This window comes from Rhincodon typus, chromosome 16, assembly GCF_021869965.1.
Source record: "Rhincodon typus isolate 14 chromosome 16, sRhiTyp1.1, whole genome shotgun sequence".
NCBI classification, from domain to species: Eukaryota; Metazoa; Chordata; class Chondrichthyes; order Orectolobiformes; family Rhincodontidae; genus Rhincodon; species Rhincodon typus.
Window position 1 is genome coordinate 34,146,185 of NC_063347.1, and position 24,705 is coordinate 34,170,889.

Sequence of the window (24,705 nt, forward strand, 5' to 3'; positions counted from 1 at the left end):
ATGATGCCAGACCTGCTGAGTTTTTCCAGCCATTTCTGTTTTCGTTTATGAAAAGAGATTGGTTTGACTGGGCCTGTACTCACTAGCATTTAGAAGGATGAGAGGGGCTTTGACTGAAGTTGTAACATCATCTGCTTCATCTGGTTAGGGAGTCTAGAACTACAAGACATAGTCCTAAATGCCATATCCTGAGACTAAGATGAGGAGAAGTTTCTTCGCTCAAAGGGTAGTGAACCTATGAAATTCTCTACCATGCAGAAGGCTGGAGAGGCCAGGTCCCTGAATATATTCAAGAAAGAATTAGATTTGTTTTAGATTTTAAAGGCATCAATGGGAATGGGGAGAAAGCCAGCATACAGCATTGAGATAGAGGATCAGCTATGATCATACTGAGTAGCAGAGCAGACTTGGAGGCTAAATGGCTTACTCCTATGACTAGTTTCTACAGCAATAATTTAACGCAGTGTTTTATAATAATATTTTAGACTTTACACCTGTATATTTGCAAGTAAAAGTGGAAGATTTACTAACATACAACTATCCCAACTTTCATTTTACTTGTGCAGTTATTTTGTTTTTAAAATAGTATCCAAATTTGAATGTGATTTGCAAAACCTTTAAACAATTGTTGAAATTTGTAGATTAAACATGCAGGTCCTGCAAAAACGTTTGCTTTGGGCTTGCAAGTTTCAAAAAGCCTCTAAAATAATTATGTACTCAACAAAACAAAAAAAAGGGTTATTTTCACCAAAAGCAGAAAAACCATTTCCTAACAGATCAGAGGGTGAAAGGTCATTGGATTTTAGTTTTTTTGTAAAATATATAACCATTCAACTTAAGTGATAGATTAATGTCTTTGAAGCTTTTGTTAAGTAATGTTCATATACCAAATCTTTAGTTTGAATAATCCTATTTTGGACTGTCAATATTTAAAGAAGAATTCAAACAAACACTCAGGAACAAAGCAGAATGAACCACACAATCTGTCATGCTTTGTAATAAAGACAAAATTCATGGCATAAAGAAAAAGAAATGTAGTAAAGTAAACGCCACTAATTTATCACTACAGAACAATGATATAAACTCAGTACTACTTTTTAAATTTCCCCCTAAGAGTTCCATTATGTTGCAAAATTTTGAAGGTTCATTCACTTTTCCTGTGACCAATCCATTTTATATGCCATAACCCTTCAGAATATAGTTTAATTCTCCTTAGTATTCCAGCTATTCCTTAATGTATAAAATTTCAAGGGAATCCTTCCATCAGCTTTTAGCTAAGCAGTTTCCGATCTTTTTTAAAGTCTCATGGCTGGATTATTCAGCGCCTTGTTCTGGGTTTGGTCATATACAAAACCATTTTTCCCAATCTGTTCTCTCAGATTCTGTGTCAGTTTTTCTAAGCTGACTGCACTATTTGACTGCTTTCTCCCACAATGCAGTAGGAGAACCACGGGTAGATTTCTTTGATTAGCAGCAAGCTAGAACATGTCTTCTGGTTATTTTTCCTTCACAAAGCCTCAACCGAATTGAACTACCTGCTTCTTTTAACACATACTGATAAATTCAATGAAGAAATTTCCACTCACATTAAGATTCCATGATGATTTGACAGTATCTTGGATGGCCTCAAAACAGAAAAGTAATCATTTTACTTTCTATGCTATTCCTTGATGCTATAACCCATATTAGTAATGTATATTTCTAATTAAGTTCCATAAAAGAGCTCTATAATCCTTATGCTATAACCTCAGTCCTACTTGGTAATTCCTGATAAGAGTTCCTTTCTCCTACGAAATCTAGAAGGTTCATTCACATTTTCTTCTCTACTCTCCACTCCCAGATTTGCAGGACCTTTAAAGCACCACCCGGTTTACAATCTGGCAGTTAACTTTTTTTTGATCTGGGAACTACACACACAATTCAAATCCTTCACTAAAGTAAGGCATACTGCTGACTGTATTATATTAAAGAAAGAAGAAGCCTATTGTTTACAATTATTATATATGGGCACAAAGATTGTTTTCACAATTCTACCCAAGAGACCTTGTTGGATAGCTTTTCACTCAAACTAACTTCAAGATTTTTGAATTCCATTTGCTTCAGGGTTGCTTGTAACTTTCCCAATCAGGTACCCGGGTTATCGACAAAATTTAATTTCTAAAACTAGTTCAAAGCTAAATCCTTTGTTTTATGAACCAAATTTTCAAAAATTCACAATTCACAAATTATCATTGCTTATAAAGGTTTTGAGACAGAAAGTAACAAAGTACAAACTTTTACAAACTAAAGCTGTTCAGCCAACATTGATTTCACTGCCCTTTTAATTTTGAAAACTTATGTCTAATTCTTGGAGTCATCCCAAATGATCAATGACATGATATGTGGGGCATGAAATTAGCCTGAGGGAAAACTTCCAGAGATGGCTTCATTTTCAGTAGCAGTGCCAAGTCTTGGGGGGCGGGGGAAGAAAGAGGAATGTAAAAATTGACAAAACACACAACAGTGCTGCATCTTACAGCAGGTTTAATCACAATGTTAGTCTTGCACTGAAGAGAACCAAATGCAGAAGTTCAGAGGTAAACAAAGTTAGACTGAGTGAGTGGAACAGAGAAATCGAGACATCTTGACATTATGCCAACAGTTCTCAATGAAAAATGCTACAGATTTTAAGAGGCCAGAAGGAGCAGTCCATGTGGAGGATGAATAGCAGAGATGGTTTGAAGAATAGGTGACTGGGGATTGAAGATGAAGGTTATAGAAGAAAAGCACATCGTCATCCCAGGCTTGTGATTCACTGGGGTCAGGATCCCAGTGGATGAACGGGAGATCATTTCCTGCTACTACACTGTATTGGGAAATTTTGACAACATTACTAATAATGTCAAGTTTGCTTGAAAGTTCTACGCTCCTTCCATCTCCTCCCAAAAGGTATACTAACCTCATCATTGAGGGAACCTCACCAAGGAGGCTCTCTTCCTTGCCCTGCAGCCTGAACAATGCTACTACTGGTGCCAAGCTGCCAGCCCACTGTTCAGGTCAGTATTTCTGGGAGGTTGGTCACTGACCCTGTCAAATGAAGGTGGTGGCCCACCTCCCCGAACAGCTTGTCTGAATGCTTCTGTTTTTCCTCCCTCAACATAAACAGGAATGAGACTGAACAGAGTACTTCTTTTTTGAAAAGTTACTGATAGGTCTGTGTTGCCGTTAAGTTTTATTTCAATGCAGATTGGTCCATTCTTTGATGAGACACCATTCACAAATTGACAAGTGGTCCAAGAACTGCAGCATGAAGCCATTCTATTGGGTAACCTTTGATTATATTTATACTGGGCACTTCAATACAGCATTTTAAACACCTGAAGAAGATTTATTTTAGAGAGGAAAATTAATTACTAATTCCTCCTGTCCATTTATCTATTTAATTATGTAGGGTGGTATCACCATGTGTATCTGGATTGATCACTGATCCATATCTCAAAGAAGATAGTGAAGTCTCAAAGAAATGAAACTGGACAGATCACCTGGCATTGACCTTGGCACCAGAAAAGACAACGGCGGAAACAGTCCTGTTCTCCCTGCACAGTCCTCCTCACTAACATCTGGGGGCTAGTGCCAAAATTGGGAGAGCTGTCTCACAGACTAGTTAAGCTACAGCCTGACATAGTCATACTCACAGACAATGTCCCAGACACCATCACCATCCCTGGATATGTCCTGTCCCACCGGCAGGACAGACCCAGCAGAGGTGGCAGCACAGTGGTATCCAGTCGGGAGGGTGCTGCTCTAGGAGTCCGCAACATTGACTCTGGATCCCATGAAGTCTCACGGCTTCAGGTTAAACATGGGCAAGGAAATCTCCTGCTGATTACCACATACCGTCCTCCCTCAGCTGATGAATCAGTACTCATCCATATTGAACAACACTTAGAGGAAGCACTGAGGATGGCAAGGGCACAAAATGTACTCTGGGTGGGGGATTTCAATGTCCACCACCAAGAGTGGTTTGGCAGCAGCACTACTGATCGAGCTGGTCAGGTCCTAAAGGACATAGTTGCGAGACTGGGTCTGTGGCAGGTGATGAGGGAACCAACAAGAGGGAAAAACATACTTGATCTCATCCTTACTAATCTGCCAGCTGCAGTTGCATCTGTCCATGACAGTATGGGTAAGAGTAACCATTGCACAGTCTTTGTGGAGACGAAGTCCCGCCTTCACATGGAGAACAACCTCCGTCGTGTTGTGTGGCACTATCACCGCGCTAAATGGGACAGACTTCGCACAGATCTAGCAACTCAAGACTGGGCATCCATGAGGCGCTGTGGACCATCAACAGCAGCAGAATTGTACTCCCAGCACAATCTATAACCTCATGGCCCGGCATATCCCCCACTCAACCATTACCATCAAGCCAGGGGAATCAACCCTGGTTCAATGGAGAGATCAGGAGGGCATGCCAGGAGCAACACCAGGCACGCCTAAACAGGAGGTATCAACATGGTGAAGCCACCAAACAGGACAAATTGCACGGCAAACAGTGAAAGCAGCAAGTGATAGACAGAGCTAAGCAATCCCACAACCAACAGATCAGATCTAAGCTCTGCAGACCTGCCACATCCAGTTGTGAATGGTGGTGAACAATTAAACAACTCACTGGAGGAGGCAGGTCCACAAATATCCCCATCCTCAATGATGGAAGGGCCCAGCACATCAGTGCAAAAGATAAGGCTGAAGCATTCGCAGCAATCTTCAGCCAGAAGTGCCGAGTGGATGATCCATCTCGGCCTCCTCCAGTGGGCCCCAGCATTACAGATACCAGTCTTCAGCCAATTCGATTCACTCTACGTGATACCAAGAAACGGTTGGAGACACTGGATACTGCAAATGCTACATGCCCTGACAACATTCCGGCAATAGTACTGAAGACTTGTGCTCCAGAAATTGCCGCTCCCCGAGCCAAGCTGTTCCAGTACAGTTACAACACTGATATCTACCTGACAATGTGGAAAATTGCCAAGTACATCCTGTACACAAAAAGCAGGACAAATCCAACCCGGCCAATTACCGCCCCATCAGTCTCCTCTCGATCATTAGTAAAGTGATGGAAGGTGTCATCAACAGCGCGATCAAGCAGCACCTGCTCAGAAATAGCCTGCTCAGCGATGCCCAGTTTGGGTTCCGCCAGGGCCACTCAGCTCCTCATCTCATTACAGCCTTGGTTCAAACATGGACAAAAGAGCTGAATTCCAGAGAGTGATAGCCCTTGATATTAAGGCTGCATTCGACCGAGTGTGGCATCAAGAAGCCCTGGCAAAACTGGAATCAATGGGCATCAGGAGCAAACTCTCTGCTGGTTGGAGTCATATCTGACACATAGGAAGATGATCGTGATTATTGGAGGTCATTCATCTCAGCTCCAGAACTTCTCTGCAGGAGTTCCTCAGGGTAGTATCCTAGGCCCTACCATCTTCAGCTGCTTCATCAATGACCTTCTCCCCACCATAAGGTCAGAATTGGGGATGTTCGCCGATGATTGCACAATCTTCAGCACCATTTGTGACTCCTCAGATACTGAAGCAGTCCATGTTCATATGCAACAAGATCTGAACAATATCCAGGCTTGGGCTGACAAGTAGCAAGTGACATTCGCACCACACAAATGCCAGGCTATGACCATCAGTAATAAGAGACAATCTAACCACCGCCCCTTGACATTCAATGGTGTTACCATCACTGAATCCCCCATTAACAACATCCTGGGGGTTACCATTGACCATAAACTCAGCTGGATTCACCACATTAACACAGTGGCTACAAAAGCAGGCCAGAAGCTGGGAATACTGCGGCGAGTAACTCACCTTCTGACTCCACAAAGCCTGTCTGCCGTCTACAAGGCACAAGTCAGGAGTGTGATGGAATACTCCCCACTTGCCTGGATGAGTGCAGCCCCAACAACACTCAAGAAGCTCGACACCATCCAGGACAAGGCAGCCCGCTTGATTGGTACTACATCCATAAGCATTCACTCCCTCCACCACCAATGCTCAGTAGCAGCAGTGTGTACCATCTACAAGATGTGCTGCAGAAATTCACCAAAGATCCTCAGACAGCACCTTCCAAACCCACGACCACTTCCATCTCGAAGGACAAGGGCATCAGACATATGGGAACACCACCACCTCTAAGTTTCCCTCCAAGCCACTCACCATCCAGACTTGGAAATATATCGCTGTTCCTTCACTTACGCTGGGTCAAAATCCTGGTATTCCCTCCCTAATAACATTGTGGATCAACCCAAAGCAGGAGGACTACAGCAATTCAAGAAGGCAGCTCATCACCACTTTCTCAAGAGCAACAAGGGATGGGCAAGAAATGCTGGCCAGCCAGCGACGCCCACATGCCACAAATGAATAGAAAAATCTTTGTGATATTGTGGTAATTTCATATCCATTCAGAACTATCAGGTGCAAGCTGCCCTTTTCATGTGAAACCAACAAATTGAAAGTGTCTCCGCTAGATGTTACGCAAGACATGAGAACAACATAACAATAATCCAAGATTAAAAGGAATATTTAAAGGGTTAGAGAGATAACTTTTCACTACAGACAAGCAGTTGCATATTTCAACAAGTATTGTAGGTCAAGACTGTATTAGGTATTTGAGCATAGATTCTGGATTGTGTATATAATTTTTCAATGAATTCATTAATAGTCCCCAACACATGCTCATCACGCTTAAATGACCAATGTCAAATATCCATGGAATATTTCATACACAAGTTCCACAATGATCAAATTTGATCCAACGCTGATGAAAATTAACACTACATATCAGATGCCACAACATATTTGGGAATTCCCTAGTCCACTTATGACAAGTTACCTATTTTGGCTGTGGTTAAATATAGATTGCACTGTAAATTCAAGAATTTGATCTTTATTTTAGTTTTATCAAAATAGCCTTATACGTATTCCCATAGATAGAAGTGTGTTAACTTGCTACTAAGCATGAGTGGGAGTGTCCCATACAATCAAAGGTTTTCCCAACATAAATATTACAGAGAATGACTTTTATCACATTGAGCGAACCTCACCAAGGAGGCTCTCTTCCTTGCCCTGCAGCCTGAACAATGCTACTACTGGTGCCAAGCTGCCAGCCCACTGTTCAGGTCAGTATTTCTGGGAGGTTGGTCACTGACCCTGTCAAATGAAGGTGGTGGCCCACCTCCCTGAACAGCTTGTCTGAATGCTTCTGTTTTTCCTCCCTCAACATAAACAGGAATGAGTCATCACATGAACTTACAGTTGTTATGGTCTCTATAGAGACTGATAACTTTAAAAGAACTTCAAACCTTGAACTCATTGTTAAAAGCAAGATACAAAAAGGCACTTCCGAAAAATGTCATCTTTATAGATGTCTTATACTTCGAATCATTGAACTAAAAATCTCCCTTTTCATTTTCAGCACAACAGATAAACATGCTTCATATGTGTATGTCATACTATTTTTTACGTTAATAATGAATTTTCTAGAATAGGTCAAAAATGATTTTGAACTCCAAGGGATTACTTCAGTTCTTTTCCTTTTTCAGCCTGGTAACTTCTAATCCTATGAATGTCTTTCTTGGTCAATATTATGGCAAACTTCTCCCTCTTATCTACAGCTCAATGAATCTTCCAGTTTTCTTTTAATTCCTGGTGAATTTCATCTTTTCCCAAGCTTCCACCTGCTTTCTGGTAAGTAAAGACTTTGATCTCTAACTGCTCTTTCTTTCCCAAATCCTGGCAGATTAGCCTTCCTGTTTGAGACATTCAGTGATATTTGGGAAAGCCTGTAACCCAATCTCACAAGCCATCAACATAGCAATATGAATCACATGGGCCTTGTATCCAAGTAGCTATGTTGATTAGGTATTCTTGAAAATACGAATTTCTTTCACCTTGAAAGTGAATTAATAGTTTAAATCTTGACTATTTAAGAACACAAAATTCTCAACACATTTCTGGGACTTTTGGAGACTCTCAGTCTATGCACTGTTAGGACATCAGCTGCATCTTCTCAGTAAAACCATCTGGACACCCTTTGATCCCTAACAATCAACCCATTCAAGCTTGCTGTCAAACAAACTTCAGCACTCGTCAAATGACCCCTTCCTTTCTCTGTAAATTAAAGACAGCCAAAAGCAATCTTCTAAACACTATCACATTAATACAGCATTCACTGTTAATTCAATGGACTATGAATAGATATGGCTCATGCTGACGCACTCAAAATGAACAGGAACTGTTACAAATCATTATGCATTATGCTGCGCCATTAGATCTCTGTGAAGACTGACAAAAGGTAACTAATATTGTATTGAAACAGATCCAGTTACTGTAATTACTGGTGCTGAGGTAATTAAATGCACTGCCTGCAGTTATTTCTATTTTTAGAAATAAGATCACAACACATTAATAGGAGGTTCATTCTATACCATCCAGATCAAACGTCAATGCTTCAGAATAGGTTATTATTGGACTGTCTTAACCTTGTATATCAACAAGAAGAAATAGGACCATGTAGAGAAGGTTAATGTATACCATAAAGATGGACAAATGCTGGAAATTACAAAATACTGGCAAATTGCCTCACCCATTAGCAGCTTTCACCACACATTAATTTGGTAATGCTTTTGTAGAAGTTTTCCACTTACTCATTACTTAGATCTGAAAGCTTTGGTAGAACATGTCTATTCATCTAAGGTTACTCAATCATCGAATAATCACAGTTGCACTGACAGAATTCAAACAAAATAACATTACTGCACGGGATGTCAACACTAAATATAATCGTAAAAATAAACAAATATTCTGGTAAACATGATCCTTAACCAGACCATGACTCTAATATCCCCAAAGAATCTACTCTTGGATCATTTTTATTTCTCATTTTTGCTGAGGGACAGTGTGCACGTTACCCAAAAGCACGGCATTGACAATACCCAGTTCTAACTTAAAATTACTTCTATTGACCTTTCAATTATTGCCACATTATCAGATTGTTTACCAACACCCAGTGCTAGATAAGAAGAAGTGTCTTTCAATTAAATATCAGAAGACTGAGACCAATGCCTTTGGCCCCTGATTCAAAATCCATTCTCTAGCAAACAACTCCATCCCTCTTTCCCAACAACTATTATAGATTCAATCTTGTTTGCAATCTTGGTGTCACCTATGACCTGGGTTGGGCTCCTGTCTACAACAATTGGGGTAGGTGTAGTGGTTCCGTAACTGGATCCAGAGTCCCAAGTTCTGGGGACGTGGGTTCAAATTCAACATGGCAACTGCTGTAAGTAAAATTCAATTAATAAATATAAAGCTGGAATATAAAGCTATTTTTTCAGTAATGGTGCCACGAAACCGGCAATGCAAATGTTTGTTAAATTTGGAATTCATTTCCTAAACCTCTCAGGCACACTGCCTTTTTTTGCATTTAAAATATCCCTTAAATCTTATCTAGAGTCATAGAGATGTGCAGCATGGAAACAGACCTTAGGTCCAACTCGTCCATACCGACCAAATATCCTAAATAGATCCAGTTCCATTTGTCAGCATTTGGCCCATATCCCTCTAAACCCTTCCCATTCATGTACCCATCCAGGTGCCTCTTAAATGTTGTATTTGTACCAGCTTCCACCACTTGCTCAGGCAGGTCATTCCATACAGGCACCATCCTCTGCATAATAAAGTTGTCCCTTAGATCCCATTTAAATCTTTCCCCTCTCTCACCTTACACCTATGCCCTCTAATTTTGGCTTTTCCCACTCCAGGGAAAGACCTTGGCTATTTACCCTATCCATGCCCCTCATGATTTTATAAACTTCTATAAAGGTCACCCCTCAGCCTCCGACCTCTTCAACAAAACTTTTAGTCATCTAACATAATAATGCAGCAAAAGGCTCAGTATCAGATTTTGCGTTAGAGGGTACCTGCAAAGCACCTCAGGTAAGTTTATTATAATAAACATGCTAGTTATGTACAAATTGTTGAATATAACCGTGTCTATCTTGTTGAAATACAGTCCTTATTTTCCACAAAAGGAAATTACGCGACTTGTGCCAGTCAGTGTTCATCATTGATATTTAACTATTTGTTGGAAGGCACCATACATATTGGGCCATTTGTTTGAAATATGGCTTAGAAAATACCCTTTGGTCATTGTCAAGGTGCACAGAACCTATACTCTAGCAGGAATTCAATATTGTTTGGAGTGGTGAGAGGGGAATAATGAGGTTTAAACAAAATTGGTTGATAACTAAAATAACACAGATTGGAACTGTAAAGGATATGGTGCCTGGTTAGAATGTTATATTCAAAACTACTGGTAGAGATCTCATCAGCAAACTAAACAACTAGTATATCAAAAGAAGTTCTTTCTTTTATATAGTCAGTGTTCAGGTAGTTCTCTCAACTGTTGCTCAGACTATAATAAGTTTGAAAGGCACTTAACAAGGCAGCAGGACTATTCTGTACGTGCTTGGTCAATAAATTGCTTGAGTCCTGTGGCTTACAGCTTTGTACTTTAAAATACGAATACAGCTATGCCCAAGGCACTGATTTTAATCAATGCTTGACTAGGTATAGCTCAGTTAAACCGATTTCAACATATTTATAGGCACTTAATAACTGATTCAGTTCCCAAAAGATTTTAATGTGCTTTACCTTAAGCTATGCAGGCAATTGTCTTCAGCACAGTTGTGCATTTGCTAAAGGGTACCGGGTAAATTCTTGAGAAGGGGAACTTTTAAGGCTGTGATGAAGAGCAGGAAAGTAGGAACTAACTGGATAGCTCTAAAGAGACACAGACATATTACACTATCATCTTTCTGTGCTATCTGATTTGACAAGGTCTGAATTTACTTTGCATCTACTCATTATTACAGCCTTTTAATGATTTTTTTTAATTGAAAAGAGGGATGTGTGTGCATTGTTAACCTTCATTCAGCATAGAAAATGGCTTCTTGTGACCTGTTTGAGGCTCTTTTGTGACTCAAGTTTGACTCTAAGTGTTTTAGGAGTTGCCCTGGCTATACACTCAGTTCTCATGTTAAAATTTCCAAAATGAAGAAAGTACAATTAGTCGCAACAAATCAAGCAGTATTCTTTATGTATGCTGAAAAGAAGAAGATTACAGAGGGATGTATTCAAGGTTTTAAAATTACTAAGTTGAAGGATATAGAGGATCAGTCGGGCCATTTGAATTGAAATGAGAACAAAGGAACATGAGTACAATTTGAAAAGTGATAGGCTTTGGCAGGTCAACAATATTTTACATTGATATAGAACCTTTAACGTAGTAAAATGTTCCAATGCACTTCACAGGAGAAATAACTTTTGCTTGATAATACAAGTTTCTTTATGCACTGTATCCATCAATTATACAAAACAAATATTTGCTCTATAGTGTTTAGAATATATATTAACCGATATTGAAGTTTAATTGATATCAATGTAGACGTGGCTTAGGACCTCTCAAACCTGACTGTGGTTATCAGAGAACACATCTGTTACTTTAATGTTTAACTAAACAGAGTTCCTTTTTTTTATTAGCTCCCTGAATTTGGCACATCATGAACCAAAACTATGTTGCTTTGTAATTTTTTGTGACACACGCATTACATTAAGTGCATCAGCAAATAAAAATGAATTCTCTAATGGGCAAAGTATCTGTCAAATTCAAAAATAGAGTCAAAAGGCAGACCTCGCTTTTTTCTCTGCAAAACAGTTATTAGTTGTGGACATGCTGTAATTGAACCATCCTTTGCAGCTTCGTACGAACCTACTCAAAAGAAACATCAACAAACTTCACTGCAGATCCCATATTCAATACAATGCTTCAAAAGGAAAGCAACTTCTTAAAAGTGACACAGAGTTGTGTTGGTGTTGTAGTTTTCAATTAACATAGCTATCTGTGCATATGGGGAGCCCAATAAATCCTGCATGAAGCTACGTAAATTAAACATCAGTTTCTTTTATCATCGTGTGTAAACACCTTGTAATCATGTATTATGCAAGACTGAATTAACTGTCTGATAACAAAAGGAAACAGCTGTAACTAATCTTGAAGAAAACACTTTCAGACACGCATTCTGTGCTGGCTGCATGACAGAAAAAGGGGAAGTGCTGTTATTTAATATATGCAGTTGGAGGTAGTACCCTTGTTAACATTGTAAAAAAACTTCCTGTAAGGCAGTGACCATGGCACAAAGGAAACCATATCCAATCACATGGATTTTGGGAGCACACTGCTTTTGCTAATGGATGCTAATTCAGAAACTAGGACTAATGATCAGGAGATCTGGTTTTAAATCCTTCTACATCAGCTTGTAATTTAATTAATTAAAGAAATCTGCAATAGTGTCATAAAACTATGCTACTTTTTATTAAAGTAGCAAAATGCTGGAGATCTGAAGCAAAAGTGCTGGAAAAAAACTCAGGTCTGGCAGCAGCTGTGGACAGAGAAATACAGAGGACAGAATTTTCCTACTTTCAGGTAAACAGTTTTATCGAGCGAGATTCATGGTGCCCAATTTGCCATGGCTGGGAGTGACTTCTCTCACACAATCTCCCACTCTTCACTTCATTAATTATACAACTAGGCTCTTTGTTGTCTATCTTGGGAATCAGATGACAGGCTGTACAAAACTGGAGTAGGCCACCTAGCTCCACAAACCTGCTCCATTATTCAATAAAATCACAGTTCATCTGCTTGTGTTTTGAATTCCAACTTCATCAGTCATTCACTATACAGTTAGTTAAGTGCACCGTCAGCCAAAGACAAAGGCCAGGTTGGAAATTTGATTCAAAATGGAAATTCAGAGCAAAAGGGGACCAAGGTACTTTAACTCGGGCTTACCACAAGAAGTCAACTCTCCAGCGTTAAGTGATGAGTGGGAGAGGATGAAAGCTGTGGATCAAGAGCTGATCCACAGGGAGACCAGTGGCGAAGTGACATTACAAATCACAACGTGATACGAGTGCAGAGAAACAAGCTGATTGCTGAGTATGACTGGGGAATATTTCCAGTCAAATCAAAAAGGTCTTCAGTTGTAGTTAGGACAGTAGTATTTCTTTTTACATTTTTTTAAAAAAAACTGCTTAAATATTCAATTGATACTGATGGATTTTTTTTCCTTTCAGTTCATGAGGACAAAACATCATTACAGGGAAGCATAAAGAGCAGGGAGTCTCAAGTAATTAATTTATAATCAAAATCAAATACAATAGTGATGGCGAGACAGCAGGGTGTTGTGTGGCTATCGCAACATATAGACACCAATGTGATCTAGAGCAAACAAGTCTGCAGTAAGTGCTTGCAGCTCGAGGAACTTCGGATCAGTTGAGAAGTTGGAATCTGAGTTGTAGACATCGCACTACATTAGGGAAAGGGAAAGTTACCTGGACACTTTGCTCCAGAGGGTGGTCAGACCCTTCAGATTAGGATATTCCAAACTGGCCTGTGATTGGGGACAGGAGAATGGGATTGCAAGTGAGGCAGGTATAAGGACCCAGGGGGGATAAATTGAGGAGCCTTAGCCCCTGCAGTTGTCCAATGGTAACAAGGCTTTTGCAAGTTGTGCAGATGAGAGTCAGGACTGCAAGGAGGATGAGTAAACTTACCATGGCCTGTGGTATAGACAGCCATTCAAGTGGGGGGAGAAAACAGGAACGTGGTAGTTTGTAGGGACAGCATAGTTAGGGGGATAGATACTGTACTTTGCAGCCATGAGTGAGGGTCCCAAACGCTGTGTTGCCTGCCCAGTACCAGTGTTAAGGACAGCTCCTTGGACAGGGAGAGGATGGAGCTAATTGTCGTCATCACATTAGTACTACCTACAAAATGCACTACAGAAATTCATCAAAGATCCTTGAAAAACACCTTCCAAACCCGTGACCCCTGCCATCCAGAAGGACAAGGGCAGCAGATACATGGGAACACCATCAGCTGCAAGTTCCCCTCCAAGCCACTCACCATTCTGACTTAGAAATATATCGCCATTCTTTGACTGCTGCTGGGTCACAATCCTAGAATTCCTGCCCGAATGGTATTGTGGGTCAACCTACAGCACACGGACTGCAGCAGTTTAAGAAGGCAGCTCACCACCACCTTCTCAAGGGCAGCTAGGGATGGGCAATAAATACTGACCAACCAGCAATGCCCACATTCCACATGTGAATAAAAAAAAGGTCTAGCAAAGAAGGTTCTGCTGAAAGATTTTGAACAGTTAACAGCTAAATTAAAGCAGAACCTCCAAAATAATAACCTCTGAATGACTACCTGAGCCATGGGCAAACTGGCATAGGGTAAATAAAGTCAAGAAGTTAAAAGGTGTGGCTCAGATTAGTGTAGGTGGAATGACTTTCAGTTTATGGGGCACTGGCACCAGTACTGGGGTAAAAGGGGGCTGTTCTGGTGGGATGGGCTTCAATTAAACTGTGCTGGGGCCCATGATCCTGCAATTCAAAGAGCTAGGACTTTAGAGAGGGCTTTAAAATAATGGAGTGGGGCGTGATTTTAGAAGAGGCAAAATGTAAGCTTACAAATCAAGAGGATATGGTGGCAGCATTATAGTGCAGCTATTAGGATAACAAAACCCAAGACAAAAAGGGACAGCAAGACAGCGAGAATGAAGGATTCAAGGAAGCGGATAAGCCAACCCTAGTTTACCAGGGAAGCTAAGAATAGCAGCAAATTGAAAAAAGAAAAAAAATACAATTTGGCAAAGATTGATGGTAAGCCTGAGGAGTTGGAAAGTTTTAAAAACCAACAAAAGAGAACCAAAAAAAAGCAAAAAAAAGGGGCTACATAAACTTTGAATGTAAACTTGCAAGTAATATCAAGGTGAGCAACAAGAGCCTTAAATACATAACAAACCTTAGAAAAATCTTAGAGTCTATCATAAAGGATGTGATAGCAGTCCATTTAGAAATTCATAATATAATTTTTGGGGGGCAGTTAGCTCATTTGGCTGGATGATTAGTCTGTGATGCAGTGACCCCAACAGCCTGGGTTCAATTCTCATACCTGCTGAGGTCACCATGATTGTCCCACCTTCTCAGTCTTACCCCTGTGGTGATCCTCAGGTTAAACGTAACACCTCTCTAATAACACACTAGCACACTAGCACTACAGTCCTCTGGGACTTATGGCAACTTTACCTTTAATATGTTTAAGCAGAGTCAGCATAGCTTCACAAAGAGGAAATTATGCCTGAAGAATTTACTAAAATTCTTTAAGGTGGTAATAAGCAGGATAGATAAAAAGGAAGGATTGGATGTAATTTGGATTTTTAGAAGGGGTTCGATAAAGTACCACATATTAGGTTACTTATTAAGATAAGAGCCCATGATGTTGGGATTAGCATATTAGCATGGACAGAGGACTGGCTAACTAATAGAAGACAGAGTTGGGATAAGAGAGACATTTTCAGGATAGCAATCTATAACTAGTGGTGTATCATGGGGATCAGTGCTAGGGCCACAACTATTTACAATATATTTTAATGACTTGGTTGAAGAAAGTGAGTGTAACAGGGAAGGTAAAGGGAATGTTGACTTTCATTTCAAAGAGAATGAAATATAAAAGTGAAGGGTTTGCTAAAACTATACAAGGCACTAGTCAGACCACAGCTGGAACGCTGTGAAGAGTTTTGAGCCCCTTAATGAAGGAAAAATATACTGCCTTTAGAGGCAATCCAAAGAAGGTTCACTAGGCTGATACCTAATATCAATATGGAGGGATTGTCTTATGAGGATAGGTTCAGTAGGTTGGGCCTGTAGTCAGTTCAGAAGAATGAGAAGCGGTCCTATTGAAACATACACAATTCTTAGTGGGATTTGACAAGACCGATGGGGGAAGGCTTTTTCCCCTTGTGGGAGAGGCTAGAACCAGAGGTCATAATCTTAGAATAAGGGGTAGCTCATTTAAGAGAAAGATGAAGAGGAATTTCTTATCTCAGAGAGTAGTGGAGCTAGAAAGTGGAATCTGTGGAATTCATTACCACAAGAGTGCTGTTAAGCCTGGGTCATTAAGTATATGCAAGGCCAGAGACAGATATTTAATTAGTTAGGGAATCAAAAGTTATGGGGAAAAGGCAGGAAAGTAGAGTTAAAGATTATCAGATCAGCCGTGATATCATTGAATGGTGAAGCAGATCCAATGGGCTTAATGACCTATTCCTGCTCCTGCGCCTTATGGTCCTATTCAAGTATCTTTTGATTCTCTGGCCCAACACAAATCTATCTACCTCTGCCTTAAAAATATTCAAAGATTCCCTTTTCCACTGCCTGAGAATTCCAATGTTGCAAAACCTCAAAAACTTTCTTCGTCTCAGTCCTAAAAGGGCGACTCCTAATTTTGAAACAGTTTCCCCTCGTCCTGGAATCACTCACAAGATGAAACATATCTGCCTTGTCGAGACCTTCAGGATTTTGTACCCCTCAATCAAGTTACCCCTCAACCTCCTGTGGACACAAACCCAGTCATTCTAGCCAACCTCATAACACAATACACTCATTCCAGGTATCACTCTAGTAAACTTCTGCTAATCCTCCACCAAACCACCTCCAAGTACTCACCACTGCCAGGACCTTGCTACATTCACGCTACTCGTTGCATATTTAAAGCTCAGCTGCACTCTCCTTCAGATGTAGGAAGCCAGGAACTGTCCCTCACACTGCAATGTTTCACCAATCTCACTGAACACATGGCCTAGAGAGCAAAGCTCAGTCCCTGCTTTGAAGACAGAGGTCTGGAGGTGTTTTGTGTGAGGTCTATTTTGTGGGGTGTTGGTGAAGAGAGCTGTCCTTTATCCAGCTGACCACCAAAGTGGATCACACTACCATACCCAGTTAGCCTAAACCCAGATAGCAGCCCGGGTCAGCGTTGTGTCCTGGGTTAAAAGAAGCACAAAGCAATGCAGGAAGCTCAATGATCTTCTGTGCTCCACAAAGGTAAATGCCACCATCTTCTCTCTGTTACCCGGAGCCCCCTGCTCACTAACTCAGCCACTGTGACTCACCAAGGCCCTAGGACTACACCTCTCAGCATCATATGCATCATGTCCATTCAATGGTTCTCATCCTCCCAAGCCTCTAATTCTACTTACTGTCTTGCTCCTTAATCACTAAGTAGGGAACATCACATTCTCTCCTGCTCATTCACCATCACTACTTCCCTTCCACACACTTCTATCATAGTCATTTTCTCCCTTTAACTCAATGCAGGAAAAATGTGATCATCCTCTGGATTGATCTCAATAGCACCCTAACTGTACCACCTGCAAATGCCAATCACTGCACTTGACCTGCAGGACTGACTGGTGCCCAGTCCCTCAACCGCGCGGGCACAGATCTCTGGACTCTGGTATGACCAAGCACCTGACGGAGCCTGGCCAACCCCCACGACTGTAATCAAATGAGATCTTGTTAAATGAGACAGCAGCCCCTTACTGTCATCCCCTTTGATTTTCACACATGGTCATTTGCTTGAAGCACAGGCAGTGTGTTTGCTGTTTAAGCTGCTGGAACATGCTGTAGGGGTGACACTGACATGGTACACTGCTGAACAATAACATATCCACCTCTTCACTGTTCAGTGTGCCCCAAGGTGAAAAGCTGCCTGCCTCTTCCTCTGCACTGCAGACCCTGTGTGCTGAACAGCAATATGAAGTATATGCCAGCCTCTGAGCAAGCATGAAATGAGTGGATGCTACGAAAGAAAACTACGAGCAATAAGATCATCCTCTGTAGATGCATGAAATGCAGGTGTGTCCCTGCACCCAACTGACCTAGAAGCTTGGAAGGAGCCTGCCAGTCATTGGAGCTCAGGGACACCAATGTAAAATGTTGAAGAGCTCAGGTGGGATGGCGAGTTGGGCTGAGAGCTGATATGATGAGGCTGGTTGTTCACCAGCATAAACTTGCCAAGGGTTGAGGAGGAGAATGTGCATGGAACATGCAGGACTTTTGCACTGAAAACAGTCAGATGATGACCAGAGCAGACAGACAATCAGGTCCTTGTTTCCACTTTCACGTCAGGAATTTACACCATGTAGTTGCTCGGGAAAGAAGGGGAGAATTGGAAACGGCGTACGTGAAGCAAGTCACTGTATTAGTGAAATGCAAATACATAAACCAAAGGTAAATTCCACTCAATAGCGGGATTCTGAAGTCTCCATTTAAAGCTTAAGGGGAAAATTGGAAGCATTTTTGATCTTATTGTTTTTGTTTCCCCGAGCTTGCATGATTTACCAATTTTCTGACCATTGCCCATGCCACATTCAAGAGTGTGGAAAAATCCACAAATATTAACATTTCAAGTCCAACATGGTGATTTTCCATGACAAATTTTAGTTGTGGTCAATATGTGACTCCAATCCTGCAGTAATGTGGTTTCCTGTTACAATATCTAATGAAATGGCTTAACAAGCCACTCAGTAGTAATCAAAGGATGACTTTCGTAAGGACAATTAGCAATGGGCAATAAATGCTGGCCTTGCCAGTCATGTAAGTATCAATTAAATGAAAATAAGATAAACATTGTTCCTGCATCAATTTTCAATGCATATTGCAGAACAACAAAAGGTTACAGCCACAGCTAAGAGTGTATTTTAATCCTTCTTTTCAGAATCAGTGAAAACCGTATGTATTTGAAACTTAGAATGTACAAAATATGATTGATGTAAGCAATGCAATATTTAATGTAAGAAAATAAAAATCAAACAGTTGAGCATGCTGTTTTTGTGACCTCTTTGCACGTTATAAGCTCTGTGGCCTGGTCTTTGCATTAGCAAATGGGCAAAACTATCAGTATTCCCTATGCACTGAATCCCAACGCAACAGGAGTCCACACACGTGCAGAATGATGTGAAAATCTAGACGTTTCTGTCAATAATTCTATGTTTCTCCAGAGGAAGCACCTTGAGAATGCTCCCAGAATGCAATCCCTACGCAAGTAAATTGCTGCAAACTTTCATTTTAATAAATTTGATTGCACAGCAAAATTTTTTGAAAATATAATATCTGGTTGAATGAGGTGTAAGTGGGTATTCGCAGCAACTAACTTTGTAACTACTACGCATAGTCACTGTACCTTAAAAACAAATTTATATTTGTGAAATATTAATTATTTGCATTTTAAAACTTTTTGTAAAAATGTTGCTTACAATATTTTAGCTTGTATGTGAACCAATTAATCACTTATTTTGCATATGAAAGTTCAAATTATAAAAAAAGTGAAGGGTTTCAGTGCATTTTGCTTCCTGGTTTGCTGCCTGCAAGAATACCTCCATATTACTGTTTACTTACTTTACTTGTTCAATTCTGGTCAGCCCTTTGACTTGGCACAAAACTTGCTCTGCTCTTAAGAAGTCTGTCACAGTTTACTAGCTTTTGTGGGCAATGTTCCCATAAGGCTTGCCATTCTACAATTCCACAAGGGCTCTTGCAAGTTAGCCTCTAAATTACCACAGGCTCACAGCCATAGAAAAAATAAATTAAAGGAGCTAAATAATTCACCCACGCACTCCAAACAAAAATATATTAGTAAGAATGTTGTTTGAGAAAAGTTTCCTTGGGGTTAGCAGCAATTGTAGTTGCTTCACTGCCAAATGCAAAATTCAGCCCTCACTTAATGCTACACCAAATGCAAGAAAGTTCAGATAGGAAGTCAAGACATCCTTATGTGGGTAAATGGATCATTCTGAATATTTCAACAAAAATATCATAAGCTGCAATATTGGCACACAGAGTCATAGAGATGAAAAGCACAGAAACAGACCCTTCGGTCTAAATCGTCCATGCAGACCAGATATCGTAAATTTATCCAGTCCCATTTGCCAGCATTTTGCCCATATCCCTCCAAACCTTTCCTATTTATGTACCCATCCAGATGCCTTTTAAATGTTGTAATTGTTCTCGCCTCCACCACTTCCTCTGACAGCTCACACAGCAGACCTTAAAAGAAGAATCCTTCAAAAGCAACTTAACCAGAGTTAACCAGGGAGACAAATTAATTGTCACTTCTTCAACACTCAAACTGGGGGTTTTGGGAGAGGTAAATAATGGGTTTTTGTACATTGCACAAACTCAACACATTTATTTTGAGGTTAGTTGTTTCTTGACTGATAATTAGTGTTTCTACACCACATAATAGTCAAGTAGCCTGAAATATCATGCATCCCCCACTCCGTGTTTACAATGTGTTCATCAGTGCAGCACTGACTCAATCTGCATGGTTATTTAAGCACTGTTAGGAATACAAGATAGTTAAGACATGAACTAAACCATTCTTGATATGGGGCTATGTCACAATGAATCACTACTAAACATAATTGACAGATAGAATCTAAATATGCTGAAAATCTTTGAAGAAAATGATGGAAACCACTAGTTTCAAAGCTGGTTTCCCTTCTTAGGGTCTGTCACGAGAAATACAAAGGAAGGAAACTGACCCTCCCAGTTTATAAGGAAACCATGACAGGAACTAAGGTTTAGAAACCAAAATCTCTGGGAGATTGCAACTGGTTAAAACGTATAAAAAGGAAATGAGCCATCAGAATTCAAGATGATGACACCAATGGTGCAGCACAGACAGGTTCAGGAAGATGGAGGCTAGATTTAGAAGGTGCGAATAGGCAAATAGATTCATTCTTGGGTTGTGGGTAACACTGGTTAGACCTGCATTAACTGACCATCCTCAATTGCCTGGACGTGATGGTGAGCTGTCTTCTTAAACCACTGCAATCTTTGGTTGGCAGAGACACCCGTTGTGCTGTTAAGGAAAGGAGTTCCAGGATTTTGACCAAATGACAGGTAAGGAATGGTTTGTGTACCCATGCATCTGCTACCTATGTCTTTCTACATTGTACAGTTATGGGTTTGGAAAGTATTGTCAAAGGAGCTTCAGCAAGTGACTGCAACGCAGCTTGTAGATGGTACAAGCTGCTGTTACTGTGCATCAGTCGTGGACAGAATGAATGTTGAAGGTGATGGATGGAGTGTAAATCAAGCACGCTGCTTTGTCCTGAATGGTTCCAGTGTCTCAAGTGTGGTTGGTACTACACTTGTCCAGGACTTGTAGATGTTTGACAAGCTTTGGGAAGACAGGAGGCAAGTTATTCACTGCAAGATTTCTCACCTCTGACCTGCTCTTGGTGGTCAAATTCAATTTTTCATAAATGGAACACCACTCCCCACCTTCATGTCAATGATGTCAAAGGATGATGGTTAGAGAGAGTCATTGCCTGGCACTTGTGGGGTACACATGTTACTTGTCACTTATTAGGCCAAGCCTAAATGTTGGCTAGGTCTCACAGCATGTGGACACAGAATACTTCGCTGTCTGAAGGGTTGGAAATGGTGCTGAACATTGTGCAATCATCACCAAACATCCCCACTTTGGACCTTATGATGGGAGGGCAGATCATTAATGAAGCAACTGAAGATCGTTGAGCTGAGGACACTACCCTGAAGAACTCCTGTATAAGATGTGCTGGAGCTGAGACGACTGATAAACAACCCCAACCATCTTCCTTTGTGGTAAGTACGTCTCAATCAGCAGAGAGTTTTCTGCCTGATTCCCATTGACTTGGGTATTGCTAGGGCTCCGTGATGCCATACTTGGTTGAATGTTGCCTGGATATCAAGAACAGTTGTTATTCAAGTCACCTCTGAAGTTCAGGTCCTTTGTTCATGTTTGACTCAAAGTTGTAATGTAGTCAGGAGCTTAGTGAAACTGACTGAAATCAAACTGGGGAATCAGTGCGCAGATTATTCCTTGACAAGTGCCATTTGATAGTACGGTTGATAGCACTTCCAATTCATTTGATGATCATCAACAGAAGACTGTCAATCCAGCAAACGGCCTGCTTGGATTTATCCTGGTTTTTATGGACAAGACATATCTGGGCAGGTTTCCACAGTGTTAGGTAGGTGCCAATGTTGTAGCCATATTGGAATGTAGCTAGTTCTGGAGTACTGGTCTTCAGTACTATTGCTGGAATGTTGTCAGAGCCCATAGCATTTGCAGTATCGGAGGTCTTTAGCGGTTTTTTTAATATCGTGTGGAATGAATCGAATTGGGTGAAGACAAAAACAACAAGAACTGCTGGAGAAACACAGCACATCTGGCAGTATCTGTGGGGAGAAAGCAGAATTAATGTTTCAAGTCTGGTGACTCTTCATCAGAACTGTTAGCAGCTAGGAAAGAATAGTATTTATGCTGAAGCTGAAGTTGGGGGAGGGGTGTGGGGAAAAAGGGGAGGTGAGCAGATGGGTGGAGGTTGGGCCCAGAGAGTGCGAGAGAGAGAGGGTGAGTGCACAATATGAAAGGGGTAAGTAAACAAGGAGATTATGAATAGCAGGCCAGGACAGAAGTTAATTAGAGCCAAGAGTGGGAGAAAATGAGTAAGCTGTACTAAACACATATAATGTGGTAATGAGCCTAAGAGTATGTGAAAATGTCTGACTGTGCGAAAGCAACCCCTGTCATAAGAAAACCATGAGGAGTGGGTAAAAACATGGAAGGAGGGGATTGGGCTCTAAAATTTATTGAACTCGATGTAGAGTGCTAGAGGCTGCGGGGTCCCCAAGCAGAAAATGCTTGTGCTGAGACTTGCTGGAACACTGCAGCAGGCCAGAGAAGAAGTGTTGGCATGGGAATGCAGCGGTGTGCTGCAGTGGCAGACAACTGGAATCTCGGGATGATTTTTACGGACAGAGCGTAGGTGTTCTGCAAAGTGGTCACCCAGTCTGTGTTTTGTCTCCCCAGTATACAAGAGACCACATTGTGAACAGTATACAGGAGACTAGATTGAGTGAAGAGCAGGCAAGGTGTTGCTTTCACCTGGTAGGTGTGACAGGGGCCTTGGATGGTGAGGAGGGAGGTGATAAACAGGCAGGTATTATACCTTCTGCGACTGCATGGGAAGGTACTGTGAGAGTGCCAGGAGGTGTTCAGAGTGGAGGAGGAATGGACTAGGGTGTCCTGGAGGGAATGGTGCCTGCAGAATGCTGACTAGGCAGGGGAGGGGAATGGTGGTCATGACATCTCGTTGGAGGTGGCAGAAATGGAGGCTTACAATCCTTTGGATGTTGTTGGTGGTATGTCAGCACTGGGGGCCCAATCATTGTTGTGGGAGAAAGGGGAAGGGCTGAGGGCAGATGTGCAGGAGATGGGTCCAGCACAGCTAAGGGCCCTGTTAAACACAATGCCGGGTAATCCTCAGGTGAGAAAAAAGGTCGATGTTTCAGAGGCCTCCTTGCGGAAGGTGGCAACATCAGAACAGATCAGGCAGAGACGGACAAATTGGGAGAATGGGATGAAGTCCTTATTGGAAGCAGGGTGTGAGGATGTATAGTCGGGGTAACTGTGACAGTAGGTTTGTGTTGTATATTGGTATCCAGCCTATCCCCTATTGCTATTCACAATCTGGTTTCCCCTACACTGGGGAGACGAAGCACAGGCTGGATGATCGCTTTGTGGAGCACTTACATTCTGTCCACGAAAATCACAAGTTTCCAGTTGCCTGCCCCTTCAACACACCACCGTGTTCCCACACCAACATTTCTATCGCAGGCCTGCTGCAGTGTTCTAGCAAGGTTCAGCACAAATTCAAGGAACATCTCATTTTCCACTTGGAGGCCCTGCAACCTCAACATCAAGCTCGATAACTTTGGAGTCTGATTCCATCCTTCCATACTTTTTACCCACCCTCCACCCACTCCTGTTACTACATAAGTTGCTTTTAGCAGTCATCCATTCCCACGTACTCCTAGATCCATTGTTACATTATATGTGTTGCATTCAGTGCAGCTTACCCATTTTCTCCCACTCCTAGCTTTTATCACCACTGATTCAGCTTTTCTTCTGTCCTGGCCTGCAATCCATAATCTCCTTGTTTAGCTACCTTCTTCATATCTCTCTCTCTCTCTGGGTTCTATCTCCACCAATCTGCTTGCTGCTCCTCTTTCCACATATCCCTCCTCCCATCTTTGGCTTCAGCATAAATACAACTCTTTCTTAGCTGCTAGCAGTTCTGATGAAGAGTAACCGGACTCAAAACATTAACTCTGCTTTCTTCCCACAGGTAATGCTGAATCTGCTGTGTTTCTCCGGCAATTTCTGTTTTTGTTTCAGATTTCCAGCATCTGCAGTTCATGATTTTAGTTTAATGGCTGAAGACTGACATCTGTGACTCTGGGGACCTCAAGAGGAAGCAAAGGTGGATCATTCATGCGGTACTTCTGGCTGATGAATGGATACGAATGTTTCAGCTTTATCTTTTGCACCAATGTGCTGGGCCCATCATCACTGAGGATGGGGATATTTTGTTTGAATGTCTGCCACCATTCATTGATTGAACAAATACAGTTCTAAAAATTGTTTTGGACTACCATGGAAAGCATTTGTGAAGTGTGGGCAGTTGGACACAGTTCTGTTGAGAGATGTAAAGTAGCAACACCCTTAAGAATCAAAAACGTAAGTGAGAGATCCACAGGTTCTGGTAAAATTTGATAAAAATATGCATTTTTCTTGCTTTTTTCAGAGCTGAACTGATACTCTTATGTGAGCGCATTGTTCATAATGATTGACTGTAATTTTGATAAAATTTCCTTTGGCTTTTCTAATGTTCATCTGCCTATTAATAAAATGCCTGTGCCTTCT

General features: G+C 41.2%; 1 protein-coding gene across 3 annotated transcripts in view; it reads right to left on the reverse strand.

Annotated features, from left to right (window-relative positions):
- The window catches only part of cadpsa (Ca2+-dependent activator protein for secretion a), a 498,775-nt gene that overhangs the window by 469,075 nt on the left and 4,995 nt on the right, over positions 1-24,705 (reverse strand). The window contains exon 1 of one of the 3 annotated variants that reach the window (XM_048606575.1): positions 20,718-20,735. The exons of the other annotated variants lie outside the window; for them this stretch is intronic. Within the exon in view, the coding sequence (XP_048462532.1) occupies positions 20,718-20,723 (6 nt within the window). The 5' untranslated portion in view covers positions 20,724-20,735. Of the gene's footprint in view, positions 1-20,717; positions 20,736-24,705 lie in introns of those variants that run through there. 3 annotated transcript variants of the gene reach the window in all.